The following is a 24,268-nucleotide window of genomic DNA, read 5'->3' as shown; positions in this document are numbered from 1 at the left end:
ATCTGTCCTTGCAGAGAGGAGTCACAGTTTCCCAGGCATATATCTGTTTACTAGAGGCAGTCTCACTAGAAAAATGTACTTTGGTAAAGTTTTAAGCTACTTTTGAGTACAACGTGAGTCAGTAATACTAACACAAAAATGTGTTCCATGAACATTTAAATACACTCCATGATTTAGTTCAGTATTCCCTGTGTTCTCCTCCTTGGTCAATTTCATTTTCTAGTTAAAAAATGGAAACTGATGTAGGTGAGAGGGCTCACGTTATCACTTGGCTGCCATACCTCGGTACTTCAAGATCCTTCTAAAAACTTGGTCTGGGCTTTACGGGCCTGAGGTCATGATCTTCGGGCTTCAGCTCCCTTAGCCAATCTAATCAAAACTCTGCTAGCAAATGACAGGCCATGTGCACTGTCCTATTCCTGTGGAAACTGTCAAGCCCACAGAGGGGGTATTGAAGGCTGACTAACTCTTCCCAGAGATTCGGAGCCAGTGGCATTGACCCACTCAAGCACCGTGGCTCATTGCTATCTTCTTAAACCATGCATATGTATATTTTTTCCTTTCTGGATCTACTATAATCAGTGATGGCTAGTTTTAAATGTTTGGTAGAAGAATCAGAATAATGTCTGTGGTGCAGCTGTTGTCTTTATGAAGGGACAATGTCTTCCAGGTCCCAGGCCATCAACCAGCACTGTACCAACATCCCACACAAGTTTTCCAGGGTTACAAAGTCGATTCTGAAAGGATTACTGATTCTAGCTTTGTCTGTGTTTTTGCTTTTTATTTGACTGAAGACCAATTCTTACGATTTTTTCAGTTCATGCAATAAATATCATATATGCTATATGTTAAACTTAAATCCCATTTAGTGCTAAATCAACAGAATTCCTTACGCTTTACCTATTTTTTTTTACCCAAGTTGTGTTGCTTTAACAGTTCTCAGATTGAAGATAATTAAGTCTATTTTAAGTGTTTAACTTTCAAAGACTGAATTTAAAAAAAAAAGAAGATACAGTCACTTCTAGTTTGTGGGTTAAATGAGTTTTCTTCAAAATCTTAAATTGTCAAGCCTCATCTAGTGTCATTCTTTCATCGGTGAAAGAGAACACAGCCTAGATCCAAGTAATATCTCCAACAGATGAACTTTGCTGTTATGCAAATGCCCTCTTTGTGCTCTGGTGAGCAAGCTACTGTACCAAGGCTTTTGGCAGAGGTACAAGATTGAACCCATGGAAGCATGTGTGTATTTACACAAAAGAGGCTTCTAAGCTGCACAGCTCCCTCCTGTTTGGTTACACTAATTTCCCTTGAATGAAGTTTGTATGCCAGCCAAAACAATGGTAGTTATTCCATCCTCCAGAGTTCAATCCCCAAAGAATGAGGCAAATAATTGAGCTTTTTGGATACCCAGCAATATGTTATTTTCTTAAATTTTCCCATCGTTTTAATTCTTTGACTTTTTTTTTTTAAAGAACAGCAGAACATTTGTGTGTGGGATTTTTGTTTGTTAATATGCCTCTCAGTGCCTCCATTAGCGTCCCATCTCCTCTCATTTTCTGATCTGTTTAAATATGATGTGGTGCTGCGGCTAAGCATCCCACAGTGGTATCAAAGTATTTCATGTGTGCGAGGCAAATAGCAGTCTCTCAACAATATAATTAAGGGGATACAGGGAGAGATGAAAAGCTGACATTGAATTCAAGATAGTTTGGGCTAAAGGCCAAGAAGCCCAGTTTCTGCAGCAAATGCCTAAGACAATAAATGTGCTGGTCTTGTCAGTAGGTGGCTCTGTTCAACACAGAGTGCAGCCAGGGTAAGTCCTCGTGTCTGAGACCGGGCACCTTACCTTGACTGCATCCGGCCCCAGCACCAGTACTGTGGGAGGCTGCACTCCTGAAGGCCGGGAGGGTCTTGTGGTAACTTCCACCCAAGCGCTGCTGTTGGTGCCTTTGTCAGGAGTGCTCCCCAGAACCCGGTATTCATACTGGGTCCAAGGGTGGAGGGCAGGATCATTGTCAAGAAACTTCATGGCATGGCTTCTTGGGAGGGTCAGCAGGCTCCTAATTTCTTCTTTCCCCTTGACTCGTCTCTCAATGGTAAAGTTCTCAACTGAGCCACTGGGGTGTGTGGGGGGTTGCCAAGACACGATGATGGATGTGGGAGAGTGTGAGAACAGCTCCGGGCTCGGGATGCCTTCTGGTGTTTCTGGGAGTGTCCACACGGTCTGAGACGCTGGTGACTTGGAGCACCCGACGGAGGTGCAGGCTTCTACCTGGAACTGATAGGCCGTGTCAGGGTGTAGATGGGCCACAGTGCAGTTTGTGACATTCCCAGAGGCTGTTAAGTACAGACGGCCATGCTGGTAAATGTTATAATGGGTAATAACCCCATTGCTCTTTGCAGGCTGTTGCCAGACAATTGACATCATTTGAGCTTGCACATTCAGAAGAATTGGAGCATCTATCGGTCCAGGCTCTATAAAGAAGAACACAGCCAGGAAGTCATGGCTCTTATAAACTTCCCACATGTCCTCAACAGTAAAACTCCCATGAATAAGCACCCCAAAGAGACGAGGGACAAACAGGTAAGGGGTCCAAAGACCCACATGACTGCCCTGCTCATAATGGCAGTGACATACTTGTTGAATCCCTTCCTTCCTAACATACACCAACAAAATAATTTCTTTTCATTAAAGCTAATGCTGAAAAAAATCTCGGGATTTTTTTCTTTTTAAATCAAGACATTAGAAAAGAAATACAAAAGCTGACAGTTTAAATGAAGTTCTGCCTTGGGCCTCATTTGGCCCCATGGACCCTCAGTACTGATTTTAACCAACAGCACGATCATAACAGACCCGAGAGTTTACAACCCTGTGAAACCCTGCAACACCCTCATTATACATTCCATATGATGCTGCCTCTGTTTATCATGCTAATCCACGGCTTGTGATTTATCTACCCCCTGTTAATATTATCGGTGATATTTCCCTGTGCCTGTGACAGAGCTGATGATGATCCGGCTCCTTCACCTACTGATAAATAAACAATGCCCATGTCTGACCTTTAGGTTAACAGGTTCTGCACTTGCCCCGCTCAGCACTCTAACTGATTCAATTATCATAAAGGTTTGGGAGGCCCCATGAATACTGAAGAAGGCCCACCATATGCCTGCAGAGGTGGTGGGGGGCAGCGAGCTCTCTGCAGCCCTCCAGAGAAATTCCTTAATTGTAAATAATTTCGCCATGCGACACAATCAAGTCACCTTGAATGCGAATCCCCTCAGCCCGCGCAGGCAAAGTGTTATTTAAGCTTTACTGGGCTGCGTTAAATTCTGCAATTTGAAGGGCTGTTAAGTTTTTCAATTGAAATTTCATTTAAAATGCAGGTGCTTTTTATTATATTGCGGCTTTACTGCTCTCTAGGTACAAGCAAGAACATGGAGCAATAACACAAATCTGCCTCAATCACTGATCAGTAACAGCTGTAATTCCAGAACATTTAGCATTCTTATAAACCATGGCCTGAGATCTACAAATTGCTACAACAGATCAAAAAAAAAAAAAATACTATAGCCCTCTTTTCTTCCCACAGCAATTTTGACATTTATGAGATTTTTTTTTCTGTGAACATTAGATTTTATTGAAAATCTTTTAAAAAGATATAGTTGGATTTAGTAATTGTTTAAAACAGCATTGATTTGAGTGTGAGTGTGTGATTCAGTGTCCCACCGAGGGCTAAGTGTTAAAGCAGCCACAGACTTGAGAAGCCAGTGGTTGTCATAATAGCCAGTTAAAGGACATTTTCAAATAGAATGGTCCACATTTTAGTCACCAACTGGACTCATGGTAGAATCATAATTTGTTTTTTGGAAGGGGCCTGAAATCAAGCCGTTTTGACAATTTAGTCACATGTCCTTTGTGGAGAGAAAAATCCTAATATCATGAAGATGTTGGTGCAGGCATTCCCCAGGCTGGTATGCTGTTAGCTTTCACTTTAAAGCCATCTGAATGCCTCTGTGACATTTCTTCTCACCTCTCCAGTACATAGGTACAGAAGCAATTATCATACCAACACGGGGATAAGGCTCCTTTCTTAGCTAGGCATGTCATGCATGTTTAGCTATTTCCCAGAGAAAAGCAAGTGAGAGTCTTGCAAGCTACAAATGTTTTCATTTTTAAAATCCTCTGATATTGGAGCTTGTAAAAATCAATGGTGGAGATTCAAGTCTTTAGCCTAACCCTATCTCGGCCCCTTTTCTCAGCAGAGAATAATACACACTTATTAAATCGGAATGTTTTTGAGCAGATTTTCATCAGGGTCTCGCATGATTATTCCTTCCTCTGTGGGCTATCAAGCCACGAGCTTCTTCAGGGAAAAGCACCAACAAGGATGCAGTTTGTTCTCTGTGATGAGGATAAAGCCTTTTATTTCTCCCGAAGCTGCTGATGGAGTGATAGGTAAAACATCCGTGATAATGAGCCGAACTTGCACTTCAAACTCCCACAGAACATAGCCTTTCCTTAAAGACCTCTTATCTTGGGAAGAGGGGACATTCAATTTCGATTTCATGATCCGACCCCCCCCCCCCCAAGCCAGCATACATTTTATTAGCTTCATTCTCAGGGAACCTGAGCACGCTCCCTGCTTGCGCTGCAGAAGGGTCCTTTAAAGCGTCTTGGAGAGAAAAGACTTGGCTTAATTAGCTCCTTTGGCTAGGGAAGTGTTAAAACCTGACTTCCAGCACTCTTTCAATTTAGTGCTTTAAAATGATAAGCAGGATCATCTAATTCTATATACAAATCAACTGTCCCACTACTGCGCAGTTGAAGGGGTCACCACAATTATGTAAAACATGAGTAATAACTGTAATTGGGGTAGTTGGCTAATACAATAAAAAGCTGTGAACACGGGGAAAGTTACGCTCACCGCAGTAGCTCTCACTTTCTAAAGTAAGAATTCATGGGTGAAATGACATGAAAAAGATGGTTATAAAATTTTAATGGAATGATAAAAGGCAAAAGTCAGCCTCTCAGCTGAATTCGTAAAATCCTTATACATCACGATCAGCGCCTTAACTGTAAAATCAATGTGGAGTATAACATGTTGTCAATGCGGCTGTCACTCGAGGGGAGATGGGGAAACCTGACAGGCACAGAGCTCAGCTGCCCAGTGAGGAAAATGTAAGGGGGCAGCTCTCTCTGTGGCTTAATTGTTTCGAGCGTACCCCTCCTCCCCCCGGAGCTAGGTAGGGGGCCTCCTCTCTGGTCAAATCACAGACTGCTGTTTTCGATGAGCTGGCCTTGGCATTGATAACCGAGAAAGCAGTCTTATTTTGGCAAATGACATGATCTGTGTGAGAAATTGCTTGGCTCACCCTAGCCTAACCTAAAGTCACGGCCTTGTTAAGAAAGGAGTGTGGGCCTTTCCACAACAATCTCAGGGGTGTGTGATGGAGGGAAGTGTGGGCACAGGCTGAACACTATCAACGTCTTCCAACTTGAGGGGGCACAGGATGCGCAGGGGTGTGGGAAGAAAAGCCTTTTACAGTGGCTTGCTCCGGAGTTAGCCACAACTGGTTGATTGGTTTTCCTGTTACAGTCTCAAATGTTGTCCTCAAGGTAATATTTTAGCATTCTCATAAAAAGGACCTTCCCAGTTTAAAAACTCTCTTCAGTAAAATTAATTCCTAAGTGACTAGCCCCTAACTTTGCCAGTGAATTAAAAACCAAGGGGATCGTGTATGGATGGCCATTAGGCAAAGCATGCCATCACACGCCGGTTAAGGTAGCCATGATATGTACCACTGATGTGTTAGCCCAGAGAATGGCTGCCTCTGCCTTCTCTTTAATCATGAATTCTTTCATCAATTTATTATTAATACCCAACAACTTCCCCATAGAATTTTTGACAGCTAATAAGAGGAGAGGCAAATGCAAGAAGACCAATAGAATAAAGAGAAGAGAATATTCATGGTGCAATAATGAAGATGGTGCCATGATGTACCCCCCAAAACAAATGTGCAGAACATGAGCTGCAGACTCGGAGTCAGCTCCCAGCTTCCTGACAAGTGACTGGGGAGGAGAACTCCAACACTAGGCACCTGGATCCAAAGAAAGGGCAGCAGAAGCCTAGGAATGGAGAGGAATGGAGCTGGAATGGAGAGGGCAGTGTTGTGTAGTGCCCAGGTAGGAGAAGCGCTCTGAGGACCTTCTGTGCCCCATTCCCCTGAGGCCAGGGTGAGTGGGGTCAGGAGGAGGGGGTAGCTGTCTAAAGCTGAGGCTCAGGATGAGGAGAACAGCAGCCAGTGCTTCCCTGAGCAGTCCGGGGTTGCAAATAAAATGTGCTGTGATGACGGGGCAGCCGCACCTGACTTAACACACGTGTAAACCTCAGCTCACCTCACAGGGGCCCTTTCCTGACCTCCACTGCTTCTCTTTCAGACCGTGACTGCCTTTTCTAGCCTCTTATTTAATCGATCTCGGGAAATTGCGTTTCCTAGGATTATGGTCAAAATGAGCACTGTAGCATGATTCAGAGACTCTGTATAGAGTTTTCGTATTCTAGAATGTTCCAGATAGGCAGGCTGTGCATGACAATCTATTGAAAATGATTACACAAACCCCACCCTTGTTAATGGTTAGCAGTGCTCAGGTGTTTGAAGTCACAAAGAAGTTGAGATTGGAGGGTCTTAACCCTGGCTGTTTCATACTCAGCTGTGGGAGGTGCCAAAGGCTCATCTTACAAAGCCCGCCGAGGACTTCCTAACATGGAGAGTCCGGTTTTTGTTTTAAAAGAACAAAAATACTTTTAAAGAAACTTTTGAGAACATTCCAGAGATAACATAAATTAAATGCCAGGATAAACAGATTTTTACTGTCAAGGGGTCTGAAATAGACTCTCAGTAAAGATGAGTCCACAGCACTAAGGCAACTGTGATTAAAAAGTACTTAGTTCTTAAACTCAATGTAAGAAAAGCTAGAAAAAGATGGGTTTCTTGTCACTTCCGTGTGTGGCTTTTGTCTGAGGGAATAAGAAATATTGCAACTGGAGACTAAATTTGCAAGAGCAGCCTGATTTAGTGTGCTCAGAGTGGGATTCACTCAGATGGATACATTTTTTCATCAATCCTTCATTTTTAGAGAAATTTTTTTGTTGTTCACATAGCATGAACAAATCCATTCAATGTTAAGATTATAAAATAAGAATAAATAAATTATAAGAAGATCCTTGCCCCTACTAATTTTAGAAATGTAAACAACCGATGTAATGATCTGTGCCACGGAAAACAGGGCTTATAGGGACAAACATGCTGAGCCCTTCATTCTTGAGGTCAGAGATTTACGGAACTTCTGTGCCTGCAGAGGTGCCTCAGCAGCTAAGACCACCCGAGCTGGATTCCCGGACCTCACATGGAAGCTCACATCCATGTGCAATGCCCGTTCCAGGCTATCCACCCCCTCTCTGGCCTCCAGGCACCAGCATGCACAAGGCACATCGACACACAAGAAGCAAATTCCCACACACATAAAGATTTTGCCCTAAGATTCCTTTTGTCTATAAACAGACAAACATGTAACCATGTAAAAGCGTAAAACAGGGCAGCACCCAGCCCTTAATATTCAGAGCATTCAGGGACGAAGGCTGGAGCAATAGGAGCAGAGTGACCACGTGGCACACCTCAAGTTTATAGTTCACATTTCTTCATTAATGAAGACACTATTACTGACATTAGCACCGTTGCTAAACTTTCTTCAAGGGGGGGGAAGTCCGAACAACGCCTAACCCTCTTCCTAGGATCCCAACCACAAATGAAGGCACAGTTCTGCCAAAACTCACTCCAGGGAGCAATGAATTTACTGGGCTTCTCTACAAGGCAAAGGTGAGGGGTTACTCACAGGAGTGTACATGCTCTTCCCACACCAGGCTGGACAGGTAGGGCCAGACAAGGCTTCCCATAGCGGCAGAGAGGGCGCCTCCCCTCCTTAGCTTCCCACAGCCTCCATACTGTAGCCCCTCCTCCAGGCCACTCATAATTAGGCCAGACTTGCTTACACTCGGTTGGATCCTCAGCTGAGGGTCTTCTGAATCCCTTGCTCTCCCCTACCTTCAGGAAGCGGTGTAACAGGCAAGAAGCTTAGCTAGGAGAACACCTTTGAAATGGGGCACAGCTGAGCTCCCCACAATGGCAGTTACTTGGCTTGGGACGAACATTCACAAGCACGCTCAACCCACATTTAAAACATTTCCATTTTCCTCTGCCTTGATCTCTTGTAAGGATGCCGGTTAAGGCTTCACATTCTAGAACACACTAATCACGAAAAATGTTTGCTGTGTGATATTAATTTTTAAGTTTAGGCACCCGGAGAACACGCACTTACATAATAAATGCTTTGAGGCATCTTCTCCCAGATGACCTCCATCAGTTAATTGAACACCACGCTGCACTTTTTCTTCCCTTCCCTCTCAATGGACTCAGGGTTCGATTCTAGCTTGTCAGGGTTAAAACAGGGAAAGGGTTTTCCATTTGGCTTTCTCTCCCTGCACAGTCTCCACACCCACTTTTAAATAGTGCAAGGTTTGGTTTGGAGCCTCTGCGGCTAAAACATTCTGTTATGTGGCAGGGAGGTCACCGTGGAGGCAGCCAGAGTTCTGTCTCTGGCCAGGACGCAGACTACGTGTCTTCTCCCCACTTTACCTCTTGTTCTCCCTCCTTCTCCCACGGACACCCTGAAAGCCCCTCCTCAGTGCTCAGGTCAGGTGGTCATTTCATTTTTTTTTCCTTCTCCTAGATCAGTTGCCACGAAAGCAAATTTGAAATATATTAAAGAAACACCAAATATACATGATCCCTACTTATTGTTTCTGTCATGTATGATTTCCCAGCACCTTGATTTGCAAGAATTGCCTTTACCCCATAGATGGCTCAGCTGAATGGACTCCTCACTGTCTTTTGTGGTTTACACTTGCTTGTTAGCAGAAGCCTCCAGGGAAGAATGACATGTTTTTCACATTCCTTATGGGTACTTCTCAGTCTCTCTCTCTGTCTTTGTCTCTCTCTGTCTCTGTTTCGGTCTCTGTCTCTCTCTCTCTGTCTCTCTCTCTGTCTCTCTCTCTCTCTCTCTCTGTGTATATGTATTCCTGTGCACACAAACAGCATTTGTTTGGTTGAGCTTTCATGAATTTTAATCAATGCAGAAGCCCCTTGTGGGTGGCGTCATTCCCTAGACTGTATTAAAAAGTTAGCTAGTGTGGGGGTTGGAATAATAATGGCTCATATAGTTGAATGTGTACCAGAGAGTGGCACTGTTTGGAAGGATTACTAAGAATAGGGAGTAGAGCCTTGTTGGAGTAGATGTAGCCCTGTTGGAGAAAGCGTGTGTTATGCAGGTGGACTAAGAGTTTTAAAAGCCCATGCCAGACCCAGATTCTCTGTCTGCTGCCTGCAGATCAAGAGGAAGCTCTTCTTACTACTCCAGATTCAAGTGAGCGGCCATGCTCCCTGCCATGATAATGGACTAATCCTCTGAAACTATACACATGCCCCAAATCAAGTGCTTTCCCCTCGCAAATAAGAGTTGCCTTGGTAATGGTGTCTCTTCACAGCAATAGAACACTGGCCAAGACAGAAGTTGGTACCTGGGTCTGGGTTATTGCTGAGACGGACCTGAACATGCTGTTTGTTGAAGGAATGTGGGAGAGTTTGAGATCTTAGACTAGAAAAGCAAGTGGACATCTTAATGGGCCATCTTAGTAGGAACACTGAAGACTGGGCTGAGAGTGATCTGGACTGTTAGGGCCCCAGTTCAAGAAGTTTTAGAGGGAAAAATTAGTAAATGGCCTAGAGACCACTCTTACCATATATTGATAAAGAATGTGGCTGCTTTTTGTCCTCATCCTAAAAATTTGCCTGAGGCTAAATTGAGTGTTGATTCAATGGCAGCGATGGAGATTTCAGCCTGGTTTTTACTGTGTCATGTGGTTATCAGTGGTCACTCTTATTCAGACCTATAATGAAAAGGCACAGGTTGGACAAAGCAAAATACAAAGTGTATGGTTTGTGGAGAAAAGGAGCACCAGGAAGTGCAATGAACTAAGTTCAGTGCTCAAGGAGATAAAAAGTTTAAAGTAAAGCTTGATGCTAAATGGAATGAAGGGAATAGTGACCTCCGGGTAAGACCCCATCTAGCTAAGCTTCCAACTTGTGAAGAGGAATTAAAGAAAAGCTTATGCACTGAAGGAAATTATCAAAACAGAAAGCTGATACAAGTGTAAAAATGTAATTGAACAAGGAGGCCCAATTCCCGCCCCATCAAAGTAGAGCTTGGTAGCTTTGGCCGTGTTGTTCTAGCTTTAGAGTCACAAGAAAACGGTTCTGAAATCTCCCTCCAAGACTAAGGAAAGCCACTGAGGCCAGGCATGTGTCAGGGTGTACATGCATGGAAGCCCAGGGGAGCCATTGTGTGAAATTGTGAAGGTGAAGCAGTGTGGGAAGCCCCAAGATACCGGAGATGCCAGAGTCAAGGGATACCTCGGAAGAAGGGTGTTAAAAGGGAAAAAAGAAGTGCTAACAGGGAGTAGAACCAGTCCAAGGGAGAGAAGAGTGCTGCAGTCAACAAAGCTGAAAGGAATCGGAGATCTGAAGAGCGCTTTGACATCAGACATGGAGATGCAGAGTTTGGAGTTTGCCTCCTAGTTTTCAGTGTTGCTTTGGACCAGTGTTTCCTCATTATGCTCCTTTTCCTCCTCTTGGAATAGTAGTGCATCTTTTGTGCCACTGTATGTTGAGTGTATGTGGTCTCCTCTTTGATTTTACAGGGGGTTATAGTTACACTGGAGTTATAGTTCCTGCCCCACATTCGCCCAACAATGGACTGTGACCCAGAAGTGTAAGATAAATAAACCTTTCCCTTACCTAAGTTGCTTTTGGTCATTATCTTCATCAGAGAAAAAGAGGAAAACTAAAATACCCTGCTTGTACAATTATAAAAGTACAAAAAATAGATCCTAGGTTTGATTAGATGCATCACCAAAGTCTGCTAGTGGCCCCTAAATATCATAGTGTATGTATCACACTGAAGACAAGTTCATGAATGATTATCTAAAGCAAGAGAACCAATAGGAAAAAAAATCTGTGTGAACACTCAGAATAAACTGTTCAGATCCCAAAATATTATTTAATAATAGCTCTTAGATTTATGCTTAAAAATATAAATGTCTGTTGTGAGCGTCTGAAGAGACAGCTCAGCCACTAAGGGTAGCTACAGGCTGTTCGCTCAGTGAACGCCGTTCAGTTCCCAGTACTCACATTGGTGGTTTCCAGCTGCTTGTAACGCCAGCTCCAGGAGAGATGCTGTGCCATGTGGCGTGTGTTCTCACCTGCAAATATTCCCCTACGCGTGCATGCATAATTAGAAATGAATCTTTAAAGCTATGTAACTTTGAAATCTCAAGTCTGGGGACATGGTCAAATTCTTTAAAATGTCTGATCATTAAATCATTTGTTTGGGGTTTTGTTTTGAGGTCAGCCATGGCTTTTAGGAAGCAATTTCAGTTTCACTAGTTGATCATTCATTGCTTGTGTGTGAATGCAATTTTGACAAACTGACTTAAAGACCCACCTAAACATTTCAGTCTAAATATAAATGTTTCAGTCTCCTTACCTGGAAAAACCTTTATTAAAAACAGATCATCTGACTCTTCCTGGTCTAGAGTTTCTCTAAAGCAAAGAACTTAGATTTGCCATGGGGCTGGATTTTAGTGGGAAGAGCCCATCTATTATCATATGTAAACTGAAGTTCACGGAACCCTGCCCCTAACTACAATTTTCACATTCATATACTGTACACAAGACAGCCGTAAATGTACAGGATCTGTAGAACAGCTTTGGACTCAGGAGGCTGCGTTATACACGGCTTAGGAGATGTCACCATTTTGGGTTGGAGCGATAGTCGCCTTAGTAAGCACAAGGACCAGAGATCGGTCCTCAGATCCCACCTTAACACAATCGAGATGTGATGCCGAGTGCCTATAATCCCAGTTCCCGGGAGGCAGGGACAGGTGGAGGCCCCCTGGCCACAGCCTTGCCTCCTTGGCAAGTTCTAGACCAATGAGAAGAGTACACACAGCTCCCAGTTAACCTCTGGGCTCCACACGTCTGCAACACACACACTAGAAAATGTTCTCAGCTGCTAGGTGTCTTCGTGCCACCGACCATGCTAAGTATTATCATCTGAGTTTGTTGTAATCACTGCATAGTTTTGCAGGCTCTGGACCTGTCTGCTTGGACTACCAGGAGGACATCAAAAAAATGCACATGTTGTTTGTGTTTATTGGGCTGCCACTGCTTGAGCACCACAGTGACCAAGTTGGCTGTAACAAACATCTTTTATTGACACATGTTTAACAGGATTTAAAATATTCATAGGAAGGGTGCATTGTTTTTGTTTGCATCTTCACCCTCTATTTTTTAAAAAATGCATAGAACTGGATATCCGTGCCACACTGATGTAAATGACAAGTAATTTGAAAGAATGCATTAAAATGTGTATACATTTATACAGCTTTTATACAGGAGAACGTCTCTTCACACTCTAGAACTGGCTTCTCTGGTTGAAGCTCACTTATGCCTGCTTCCTCCCACCCCACCCCCCTCTCTCTCTCTCTCTCTCTCTCTTTCTCTCTGGTTTTAATAGGCCAGCCAGTTTTGATGGATATCACTGCCTCAAAATGCCAGGTGAAAAACATGGCCATGGGTGTCCCAACCATACAACGAGTAGTTTCCTGTCTGACTGAGGAAAGAGGCTCCTGGTGATGGCAGGGACTTCGACATGACTTCTCTGTTTCATCCTGTAAGGCGACATGGGAAAATTCTCCAGTGATAACTACCGGGGTTGAAGTGCGACTCTGGCATGGCTCTGTCAGCATTGGCAGCTTTACAAGCCACGCGCTGTAGCCCTGACAGAAAAACTCCTTGTGCCCCGTGCCAATCACTCAGCCTTTGTCAACTCAATTGCACAGCCTTTGAGAGATGGCATCAATCTCTACTGACATCCAAAATATATGGTATACTGTCACCATGCCCCAGGGCGGAGTGTATACTGGGAACACGTACTGGGAAGGGCCATGTGGCCACCCTCCACTCTTTGCTAATGTGTGTGACTTAGTGTGTGCCAAGTGAGGGAAGGGGCATCTCATTCATCTCATGGCAAGTGCTTAAACAGAAAGTATGGTTGGTGTTTTGAGTTGATAACTGTTAGATAATCAGATATTACTTGTTCCTAGGGAGAGTGAAGACTGAGGCACCCGCTCTACATGTTAGCAAGATGGCAGAGGCTCTGCATTAAAAACTCTAACCACATGCCGTCTACAAGAAAAGCAACATAATAAGAGGGCCACATGCAGCATTTTGACTGTTTTTTTATAGTACTCTCCTACCTGTGGACAGCACAGCATCACCACCATTCAGGAAGGACTGTGACCAGATTGCTGCCAAGGAGACACCAAAAAAAAGAGGAAATTTCTTTTCCCTTCTACCTACTTGGTACTCAATTGAGCCATCACCTCAGCACTGGGTTGGACAGTTATTTTTAGCTAATTTTTATTGAGTGCCATCAAGCATGCTATTTTTTAAAAAGGAGATTAGACATCTATCTTCATTTTTAAAAATGTCTCTCAAAAAAAATCTATTTTGAATGTGAGCTTTCTAGCCCATAAACCTGAACACCACAGTGACCATGGTGACCAGGGAGTCTGATTTCCCAAGCCATACCCTACCTAAAGGTTGCACATCAATGGTTCCTGAATTTTGGACATTATTTCCCATCTGCACCCATAATATTTGGAGTGGCATCCTGGGATGGGAAACATTTGACAAACCCTTATAAATTGTCTAACTTGATCCTGGGAGTAATTAAGTATTGGAAGCAATGGAGAAAGTGTTAATATTGTTCATATCAACATTTAAAAAATAATGTAAACTTTAAAGAGGAAACATTCTTTTTATTCAGACACATTTTATGTCTTATCACTAAGTACTTAAAGTCATTACAGTTATTACAAAAATAATCTACTTAATACAAAACTTGTTTCGTTTTAACTATTAGTATATCTTTGTATTGGCGTCTAGCTTTTCTGAAGGTCAGTCCTGCTCTTGTTGGCTATAAAACCAGAATGGCAAATGTGCACTGAGCAACAGATGAGAAGCCTGTGATTAAAGACTTGACAAACCTCATTTTTTCAAAAATAGTGTCTTCCTTCACTGAGTAGTTTGACTTCATTTCCAACTTTACTAAAAACAACAAAATACCCGTCTTAATATATTTGCATTTGTAGATGTAGTTAATGTAAAACCAAACATTACATCCATGTGTTTATTTCCTGAATGTAACTAATCCTAATTTCATTTTCAATGAGAAAACAACGAAGACAAATGATTCTTTGTTAGTTGAACAAGGCAGACGCTACCTCTGTTGCCCACCAATGGTCAAGCTCTTCCTGTCTATCCTGGAGGCTGTATTTGATGCGTATGTCAAATTAGAATGGTGCCCACTTCCAGTACTGAATGTATGGGTCTCTTTCTGCTCTCATGATGCAACCCCACATTTTATCTCTGCCTGTCCTCCGGAAGTTCTCCAAGGTATGTCCCACTGGGCGGAGGGGCAGAAGACCACAGCCTTTCTTTTTTTATCTTATATCCTGAATGACAGACTACTGCCATACTCTAACTGACTATGATATTTCCCTCGTTCTGTCTATAGGTCCAAACCTCCATCCTTCCAGGTCCCCACTTTTCTTTCTTCTATAGGGACTGACCACCACTCCTCTCTCTTACCCTGGTGGAGACATCGCCATTCTATAACAAGACATTTGGAGGGGTTTACTTCCTTGTTTTTCAAACCACAAGGCAGCTAAAGATTCCTACTGTAGGTGATGTTTCACTTTGTGTAGTTGGCCGACTTACTGTCCTCTGCAGTCGTGAGCAGAGTCCAAGTGCTGGAAGCACTGCCAAAGCCATTGGTGGCAACCAACCGAAACTCATACACCGTGAACGGCTGGAGGCCTCTCACTTCACAGCTTAATGATGGAGAAGGATCAGGAAATAATCTATGTGGGAAAGAAATGACCATTAGGAAGGTTTCAGCGTTCAAATAAATAAAACAGAGATGAAAAAATCAGTCAGATTAGACTGCAGAGTATTCAGGCATACCAACGTAGATTTAAGTGCTATTATTTTAGGCCATCACATTATAGCTATGTCAGAATAAAAAGGCGTTGGGAGAGAACTTGTTCTCCTATGTTTCAAGTCTATTCCAGTGTGTGACACTTGTATTTATATAAAGCTTAAGAATGTAAGAAATTTTTGCCTTCCATGCTATAAAAACATTTTTTTTTTGCAAAGCAAATTTATACCCACTAAATCATTTGTTCGTGTCTTACTCTGTTTGAACTTTTAAAAGAAACCCAAATTTATAACAAATAATACCCGACCTATTCTTCAGCTCTCATTTTTGTGAGGACATTTTAAAAACGTGGACACTGTATAAGCCAGCCCAAACGAAGAGGCACTAACTAGAATGCTCACTCTAGAAGGCCGTGGGTGGCGAGGCCAGGCCTCATCTGGAGCTGGTATCTGGGAGTGCCCGGAGCGTTGTTGCGAGCTGGTGTAGACCAGACAACCTGAAGACTGGTTGGAGTGGCAGATGCAAGCCTGGGAGACAGCAGGCCATCTGGAGCTGTCGGGAAACACAGATGAATTAGAGCAGAGAAAACTGTGGGGGACATATGCTGGGTGGAGTGGAAATGTTCCGCACACTGGAAAACTGTTCCTCAGGATCAACAGCGACGTTAAACACGGTCCATTTAATTTAACATTTTCGTTCCTGAAGCGTGCTTCCTCCCTGTTCATCTCCACCATGACGTCAGCACTTCAGGTGTAAAAAGCCAGCCTGAGAGCTTCAGGATGAAAGAAGAAGAGCCCGTCCGCACATGTACTTCTGTTTATATTGAGAGCAGAGAGGAAATTTGGTGCAGCAAGCTTGGGAGTACCTTTAATTTAACCCTTTTCTAACCAGACTGAATGTTGAAGCCAGCTGGGATGCAGTCCTGCTCATGTCACCTGTGGTCCCCTTCTATGTACCTTCCCTTCTGAAGGATGAGGAGTTTGCTAATGTGCTTCTCTGTAATGATGACTGACACACTCCAGGTCTTGAGTTTTCCCACAAAAATATGAAAACTAAACTCTGTCCTTATTGTGTCTTCACAGTCGGCAAGCCTTTCACACTGCCCTGTCCTCCCTTAAACATGGCTAACTATCACCTGTCAAGAGAATTCACTGGAAGGTTCCTATGAGGCACAGCAGTGAGTAAAAATAAGGCCTTTTCTAGTAAAAAAAACCCGACAGGACTATTATGCTTATGTAATTTTCCCAACAACGAGAATTTGCACAAATCAATCGTATCATTTGCTGCAAAACTTGTTAGAAATTGAAAAGCAGATTAAACAGGCTCTAGGCTTAAGGAAGCTCATCCAATGACTATGAGCCTATGTTTTCTTATCTTCAATTCAGGGATATTTCTTCCCAACAGGTACCAAAATCATAGTATATATCAACAGAGCACCTTACTTTGGGTTCTAGGAATCATCATCACTGTCATCACTACATTTGAGCTAAACTTCCCTTAGCATAATTTAATTACTGCCATATTATTTGCTAATTCATATTATTTAATGTTATTTACTAACATTGTAGTAATTTAATAATGTTATTAATATAATGAAAACAAATAAAGTATCAGGGTGCACTTTCAACACACATACACATGTATATGTATGTATTTTTTTTCTCTTTGTAAAATATGTAGATTTTATGTGCTTTGCAGTGTGGAAGTCCCTGCCTGAGAACATGAGACTAATGAATGGGCAGTGAGGAGACGGGAAGAATTAGATTACATGTTTCATCAATCTTCAGTAAGGGCTTTGAGTTCATCAATAATTCATTCACTTGTTCAATACACATTTATGGAGGCTCTTCTCTGTGTTAAGTAGTGTTCTTCCCATGGAGGCAAAGCATCTCCGAGTGGAACAGGCCCCACCCCCATGGAGCTTGTGTCTAAGTGGAGGGATTAGGTAATAAAAAGATGTAGGAAGGGATACTAGATGGTGTGAAGCCTGGAGAATTGAACCCTAAAAAGAAAGCCTATAAAAGAGGAGGCCAGTGCAGTGACCTGATGCCCTGAGCTTGATCCCCAGAGCCCTGTGGAGAAGAATCCACTCCTGTGAGCTGTCCTCTCACCTCCAGGTACGTGGGCCTCCCGCCGCCCAGTGAAGAAATAAATGTAAAGAAAGCAACAGTGTGCGACATGAATGCACATTGGCTCATGCACCTTTACTTGCTTGAAAATGTTGTAGATAGGTAGGAAGCCAGCAGGAAGGGCGTATAATCAGGTGACCTCTGTGACCTTAGGGGAATGTGGGAGGTGGCCACGAGAATGGCTGCGATGAGCAGTGTAGCCACAGAACAGGAGGGAGCCGCAGGGCAGGGGAGGCTCTGACTGCATTAACAGAGTAGAAGAAAGGCCTGTGTGGTCAGAGCAGAGGGCAGAAAGTAGACAAGGACTTCCTCCTGAGTTATGTTTAAAGTTCCGGGGGGGGGGGGGGTGTTAGGATCACCTCCCAAATGGGACAAAGTGTGTTTGGTAAAGAGAATGGAACAGGATGATTAAAAACCTAGAAGTGCCACCATGTGGGGATGTGGGCAGGGCCATGAGTAGACACAGACACCATTGTTGAGCTAAGCCTGGCACAAGGTGACAACGGCTTTCATTTCAGCGGTCATGATGAACGTGAAGAGATATTCTGCCATCCAGCCAGGGCGTGTTGTCAATAGGAGATAAGGAAGTCAAGGACATTGCTACTGTTTTCAGCACGGACAAGTGAGTGGCTGGTAACCTCGTTCCTGAGCTGAGGGGCACCAAGGGGCACAGGTAAGGGGGTGATGCAGATCTGTGTCTTACCCATGAAATGCATCATGTGTGTACTGTGTGGTACTTTCCTAGTAGAGATATAAAGAAAGATTTCAGATATCTAGGTAGAGACTATGGATACATGGATATATAGCTTTTAAAGGCTGAGATTTGTGAAATGAGCTAGAGACTGAGAGCAGAGCGGATGAGTACAGAAGAGTGTATCATGTGGACCCAGGAAGCTACCCACAATTTAGGTTCAGGAAGTGGGAGAAAAACTAAGAGAAGGTGCCAAGGAAGCAAAGAAGAGGAGGGCTGGTGACCTATGCCAAGTGTGCAGAGAAGCAGGGAGCGGCAGTGAAACGCTGCATTTGGTGACCAGACATGTTTGGGGGCACTGTCAGGAGGAGATGCAGCGCAGAGAGCTCATGACACACTGCTGAGAGAAGGTTGAGAGAGAATGGAGGTGAGGCATGATCAGACACAGCGAGCTTTGGCAGCTGAATTGAGAGAATTCACTCTAACAGGAAGTAGAGCATAGCACAGCAAGTAGTGCAATTCCAGATGTCTTGGTGAGGCCTGTGAATGATTTGGAAGCGTGGCCTCACATGGGCCCATGTGATGGCTAAATTCTCCACCTGACAGAATTAGAGTCATCTAGAGGGTGGGCTCTGGGTATGTGTGGGGGCAGTTATTTTGATTAGATTGATGATATGGGAGAACCCCTTGTAGGGAGGCCATTCCCTCAACAGGGATCTTAGACTATACAAAAGGGAATAAGCTGAGAGCTAGCACATGGTCATTGCTATCTACTTCTTGGCTGTAGATTAGATATGAACAGCAGTTTCATACTTTTGCTGCCTTGACTTGTTACCATGATGGACTGCTCCTTGAACCTCGAGCCAAACTACACTCTTACTCCCTTAAGTGACATTTGTCAGGATATCGTCTCACAGGGATAGGAAAGGAGACCAGGCTTGATTAGTGCAAGGGTACACTAGAAGATTGTGTGTGTGTGTGTGTGTGTGTGTGTGTGTGTGTAGGGGGTGGGGGGAGGTAGATAGTAACACGGGAGAAGACAGAATAATTGACAGAGCAGAGCTCTTGGAGGAGACAGAAAGACAAGCTCGCATACATGTCCATGAGTGGACAGCCCGGGCTGGGTTGAGGAATAGAGCGGGGACACCCTTACTCATGGTGGGTGCACACACTGGTGTGCAGGGAAGGAGGTGAACTGTGAAGAGTAAATGGCAAGGGCAACCCTCCCCTGTGGTGTTCCTTTCCCACACGTGTTGCTTCTTGCTTATGATCAAGTCAAAGGCAAAGGTTTCTGGAAATAGCAAAGTGTGAAGGTGATTTGTTGCAAGAGAGGAAGAGTAAGTCAGGAGGGTGGATAGAGAGACTCACAGGAAGTAGAAAAGAGGGACATTCAGTTTGAAAGATCCTATTCAAGGAGGTGGGAGAGGGGCCATTCTTTCTGAGACATCAGCTGAGGAAGAAGGTCAGCTGCACTTTCTCTGCCTCTCTGAGCTAGCAGGCTTTCACCTCAGCATCTGGCTCCTAAGTCTTTATTGGTGAAACTGAATGATTGAGATTTTATTAAAAACAACCTGCACTGGCTCTCTGGAGAAAGAGGAAGCTGAAAGAAGTTCATCCTCTCCATGAAAGCATGGTGAGCCGAGGAAACACAGTGGCAGGACTGATGAAGACACACAGTTCACAAGAACTTGGAATCTTTGGTTAGAAGGACAAGGACATTCATTGCTAAGGACTTTTGACCTGAAATTTGTTCTGTGACCACAAATAGTTTATACCACTTTTTCATGCCTGATACATATTCTTCAGCCAGTTTTTAACAAGTACATATGTACAAAACGAGTGCTATAAAACAGGCAGAAATTAAAGGTTAAGATACATTCCTGGTGTACCCTAAAAATCACAACCCTTATTTATCATTTGTATTCAATTCTATCTTGAGGAATATCCCATTAACCGAATTTTGAAGGAATATTTGTTTGAAGTCATCAGTTTTAGCATGAATACTAAAAAGTCCTCTGTGCATGAAAACTACAATACTTTGAGGTTTAGAAAGAAGTACCCCAAAGAGTCCTCCATTACCTGGAAGTGTCACCTAGTCTCATCTGAGTGACTAGGGAACAACACGCTCATCAATTCTCTCTTACTTCAATTATACAGAACTGCAACACGTGTGCCAAGAAATGGCCCTCTTCCCATGATTTCTGCACGACCCTCCCTCCCAAAAGCCTTCTTTCTTTCTGCTTAGCCCCTTTTATCCTGGGCCCATTTCCTCAGAGGCTCCTTTGTATGAAAGCAATAACTGGAGCCAGTCATAACTCCAGGCCTGCTTTCTAACAGGAGTGCCTTGCATCTCTCTGCTTGATATATCTTCCCCAGGATGCCATGTTGCTCAAAAAGCTTCTCTCCAGTTTCATATGACCCTCATGGGGCAAACACGCTACAGACAGCCTCCTGAATCAACACATCCTGCCCAGTAAATACTAATTCTACATGGCAATCAGATAAAACAGCTACCCCCAGCTATAAATCCAATGGAAGGGAGTTTTTAATAAAATTTCAAATTCAACCTTCTTTCGAAGGAAAAAAAAAAAAAGAAAACAGCAGACCATAAATAAACCACATACCGATTGAGTCAAGATGGTATAATTTTGAATACATGATTATATTAAACTTTAAAAATAATAGACTTTTGGACCTTGCCTTCAACGAAATTCAGCCACACATACACCCTCCCATTCAAAGAAGATAGGTGACACATGCCCTCAAGCCTCGCTCCTTATACGTGTATAGAATGGGGGGGGGCTAGATCTACACGGCAAATGTAGGGTTTCTTCTTCTCCATGAGGATGACGGCTAAGTCTGCCAGAACTAAAGGGAGACGGTATAACGAGAAAAAATTCTCCACGTCTTCTTTATATGTCAGATTTTTATTCCAGGCATCTCAAAATCTCTCTCTGACTCTCTGTCTCTCTCTCTGTCTGTCTTTCTCTGTGTGTATTCAAATGATATATTAAGGCCACAAAGGGACCTATGTTAATTTGCATTAACATGCTTGACTCATACTTGAGTCATCAAACATGAGCAACCAGGCTGGTATTCACCGGGAAGCTTTCTTCCTTCTGCCTAGGAATGCACTGCGCGTGCTATCAGAAGAGAAAAATAATCACCAGTATTACCCAGATGTGACCTTTGGGAGGTATGATAAAGACTGCCTTGCCAAGACATGCCCATTGATGCAAAAGTGAGAGAAATGTCATGGGAATGACCAGAGCCACCCATTTCCCGACTGGATTTAAGGCCTCCTCCACAAGTTGAAACACACCTGGCCAAGAGTCTGTGGCTTGGCAGGCCATAGCTCTAGTGGATAACCCACTAAGATTATTACACAGCAAATGGAAACAGGAACCGTTTTAAACTGACTCCCAATGAATTACTGCTATACCCATGGTTCACTGCCCCCCCCCCAACCTTCAATACAGAAATGTAAAACATGCATAATCTCAAGGCAGACAAAATCCCAGCAGAAAGCGGGGAGTTGAACATGAAGTCCCACCCCTAGCAAAGGAACTCTGGCAATGGACAGCTGACCACAGGGGAGTACGTTTTCTTTAAGGCATGCTCACTGGCAAGCCAACCACCATCCGGTGGAAGGCCACACACCCAAGAGTTCGTTGGCAGCGACAGCCTTACCTGATGGGTTTAGAGATGCAATATTAAATTCTATTCTGCGTTAAGGTCCTGCTTGGGGTGCAGAGGCAGAAAGTGTGCGAGGAAAGATTTCGTTCCCAGCCTTCTCTGTGACAGGTAGGGAATTCCAGCCTTCTAGGCTGCCCTTGGCCTCGCCATGGCATTCTAAGGACCATGGATCATTTAGGCACTGCCAAGAGCATGCTGGAGTGGCTCATCTAGGGTTAGTCAGGGTCTCCACCTCGTTCCAGTTCAGGCTCCATCTTCGTGGGCTCATTGCACTCAGATTTCATGCTGGTTCTGCCAAGATTCTGACTCTAGTCTCTACATCTCACTCGACAGATTAGAGGGATTTTTTTAAAATGATGTAATTTTTTTCTGTTGACATAAAGGAAAACCATGGCCTTTTGTCTATATGTGCTCCCATTACAGGGCTGGGTAAACTGGCACTTGTTCAAAGCCACGGCCAATACACCTCCCCCTCACATTCTGAAACAGAGAAGCAAGGATGTCTAAATTCTAGTTTCCTGAATGGAAAATTAAAGTTCAGACACATAAACTAAGTCATTGAGTCATGAACAAATTGAAACAGAAGGCAAGACTCGATTTCCAGTCACGGAACCATATGTCATTTAAAAAGATATTAATTATGGGCAATGTGCAGATGTGCTAACAAATGGACAGTCAACCTTGAGCCCAAGGATGTGTAAACAGAGCAGCACTGAGCAGTAGCAAGTACATTAGAACAGATTTCATGGCCACATGTAGCCCGGAAGACCTAAAGCTTTGAAAGCATCCTATGCACCGGCTCCTCTCCAATCCCCAGAATTATGCTCTAAAATCGTAAACTCCTCTTTTTTGTAGTATAGGTGGAGAGGCCAAGGCTAACAGGAGTTAAATCATAAAGCTGGTTACTGTGGAGCAAGACTGTGGGGCTTCCAGCTTGAGGACACCACTCTGACTTTGCTTCATTAAGCACCCTGTGACAGAAAGTGCTTCATAATACAGAAGAAGGACTGCACATATCCAATAAATATAAGATGCTGCCATTTACAACAATGAAAAATTCAGCTTCAATGAAGGTTGAAGTTTTTTGTTCAAATCAGATTCTTTTTATAAAAAAGAATGACTAACTTTTACTGTTTGTGTCTTGAATTGTTGTCTGTCTGTCTGTGTACCACATGGGTGCCAAACTCACTGAGGCCCAAAGAGGGTGTTAGATCCCTTGGAACTGGAGATACATGTTATTTGAGTCACCATGTAGGTGATGAAAACCAAACATAGGTCATCTGTAAAGGCAACCAGTGCTCTTAACCATTGAGCCATCTCCTGTGCCTTAAATCATATCCGTAGACAGTATTTCCTGCCTTCATCTTATTTCCTTACTCAGGCAGCTGTTCTGCCTCCTTACCATTCCCTAGGAAGCTTACCTCATACCAGCAAGCATCTCAGGGACTACTGAAGATTGGAAAGGTTCGCATGGAAGTAATACCAAGTTTAGTCGGAAGATCCAGGGGAACGCATTCCGGTTGCCATGATATGTCTCAGGCTCCCTTCCCACATGTGTAGAAACCGAAGTTGGAAAAGGATGCACCACATACATGAAGTTCAAAACCAGTAAGCAACAGCCCGTATTTTCACATGTTTCTTCTTTGTTTTAAAGACCCAAAGGCCTCCATCCAACCCTGCTGAATCTTAACTCAAGTCTGGCCATCCCCTTGTTCCAGAATATTCCAGAGAAGCAGTAAGAAAGGCTGCCTGACCGCAGATGTTATGCTCTTGTCTCTTTTTAAAATGATGCTAAGCATGAGCCAACACTAACAGTTTAGTCCCATAGAGCTAAACAGAACTTCAATCTTTTTCTGTGTTAGTTGTAATAGAAAACTTTAAAATGACCAATCAAATGAAAAGAAATTATCCATACATAAACTAGTTAAAGGTACTCATTGTTAACTATTCATGATTTTCTATGGAAAAAATATATAACATATGCTATATTAAGCATAGAAGAGGAGTACTACATATTATTTAGTGAGCTTTGTTTACTTTTATTATATATGATGAGAACTCACTATGCTTTAAGTATTTTTAAATATGAGACCAGTAAGCTGAAAGGTATTTCTGGTTTCTATATAATAATCGTACCACCAAACGAGGAAAATACACCTTACTACCGAAAACTAAGTCAGTGACACTGTTATTTCATTAGCAAACACACACAAGGTCATATTCCTATTTTAATAGCAAATTCCCTTTCCATCCTAAGCAAAGTAAAATCGAACCTAAATAACCCACTGCAAATTTTTCTGCAGATCCAGGCTTACCCATCAATAACGCACCAAAGCTCAGTCCTAAAGAAAAAGCTCAAGACGACCTGCAGCCCTGAGGGAAGAAGACTCCAAACTCCAAAAACTCATCAAATATTTTTCTCAGTGAAAACTGAACAAAATTCAGAGTTTGATAGAGTTTTAATTTATTGAGTCATGGTCATTAACTAGATGGACAGTGTAAATGATATGTCTAGCTGCCCTGTCTTGATGCTCATTGATAAAGACACAGACACATGGAAGTGCCCACTCTAAC

General features: G+C 43.2%; 1 protein-coding gene across 1 annotated transcript in view; it reads right to left on the bottom strand.

Annotated features, from left to right (window-relative positions):
• Nucleotides 1-24,268, bottom strand: part of Ush2a (usherin) — a 653,036-nt gene that overhangs the window by 213,373 nt on the left and 415,395 nt on the right. Inside the window, exons 38-40 of the mRNA XM_060365102.1 lie at nucleotides 15,580-15,730; nucleotides 14,959-15,101; nucleotides 1,847-2,475 (exon numbers count right to left, since the gene is read on the bottom strand). Of these exons, the coding sequence (XP_060221085.1) occupies nucleotides 1,847-2,475; nucleotides 14,959-15,101; nucleotides 15,580-15,730 (923 nt within the window). The remainder of the gene's footprint in view (nucleotides 1-1,846; nucleotides 2,476-14,958; nucleotides 15,102-15,579; nucleotides 15,731-24,268) is intronic.

The sequence above is a fragment of the Meriones unguiculatus genome, chromosome 11, assembly GCF_030254825.1.
Source record: "Meriones unguiculatus strain TT.TT164.6M chromosome 11, Bangor_MerUng_6.1, whole genome shotgun sequence".
NCBI lineage: Eukaryota > Metazoa > Chordata > Mammalia > Rodentia > Muridae > Meriones > Meriones unguiculatus.
Note: the sequence above shows the minus strand (reverse complement) of the source record. Positions and strands in the feature narration are given on the sequence as shown.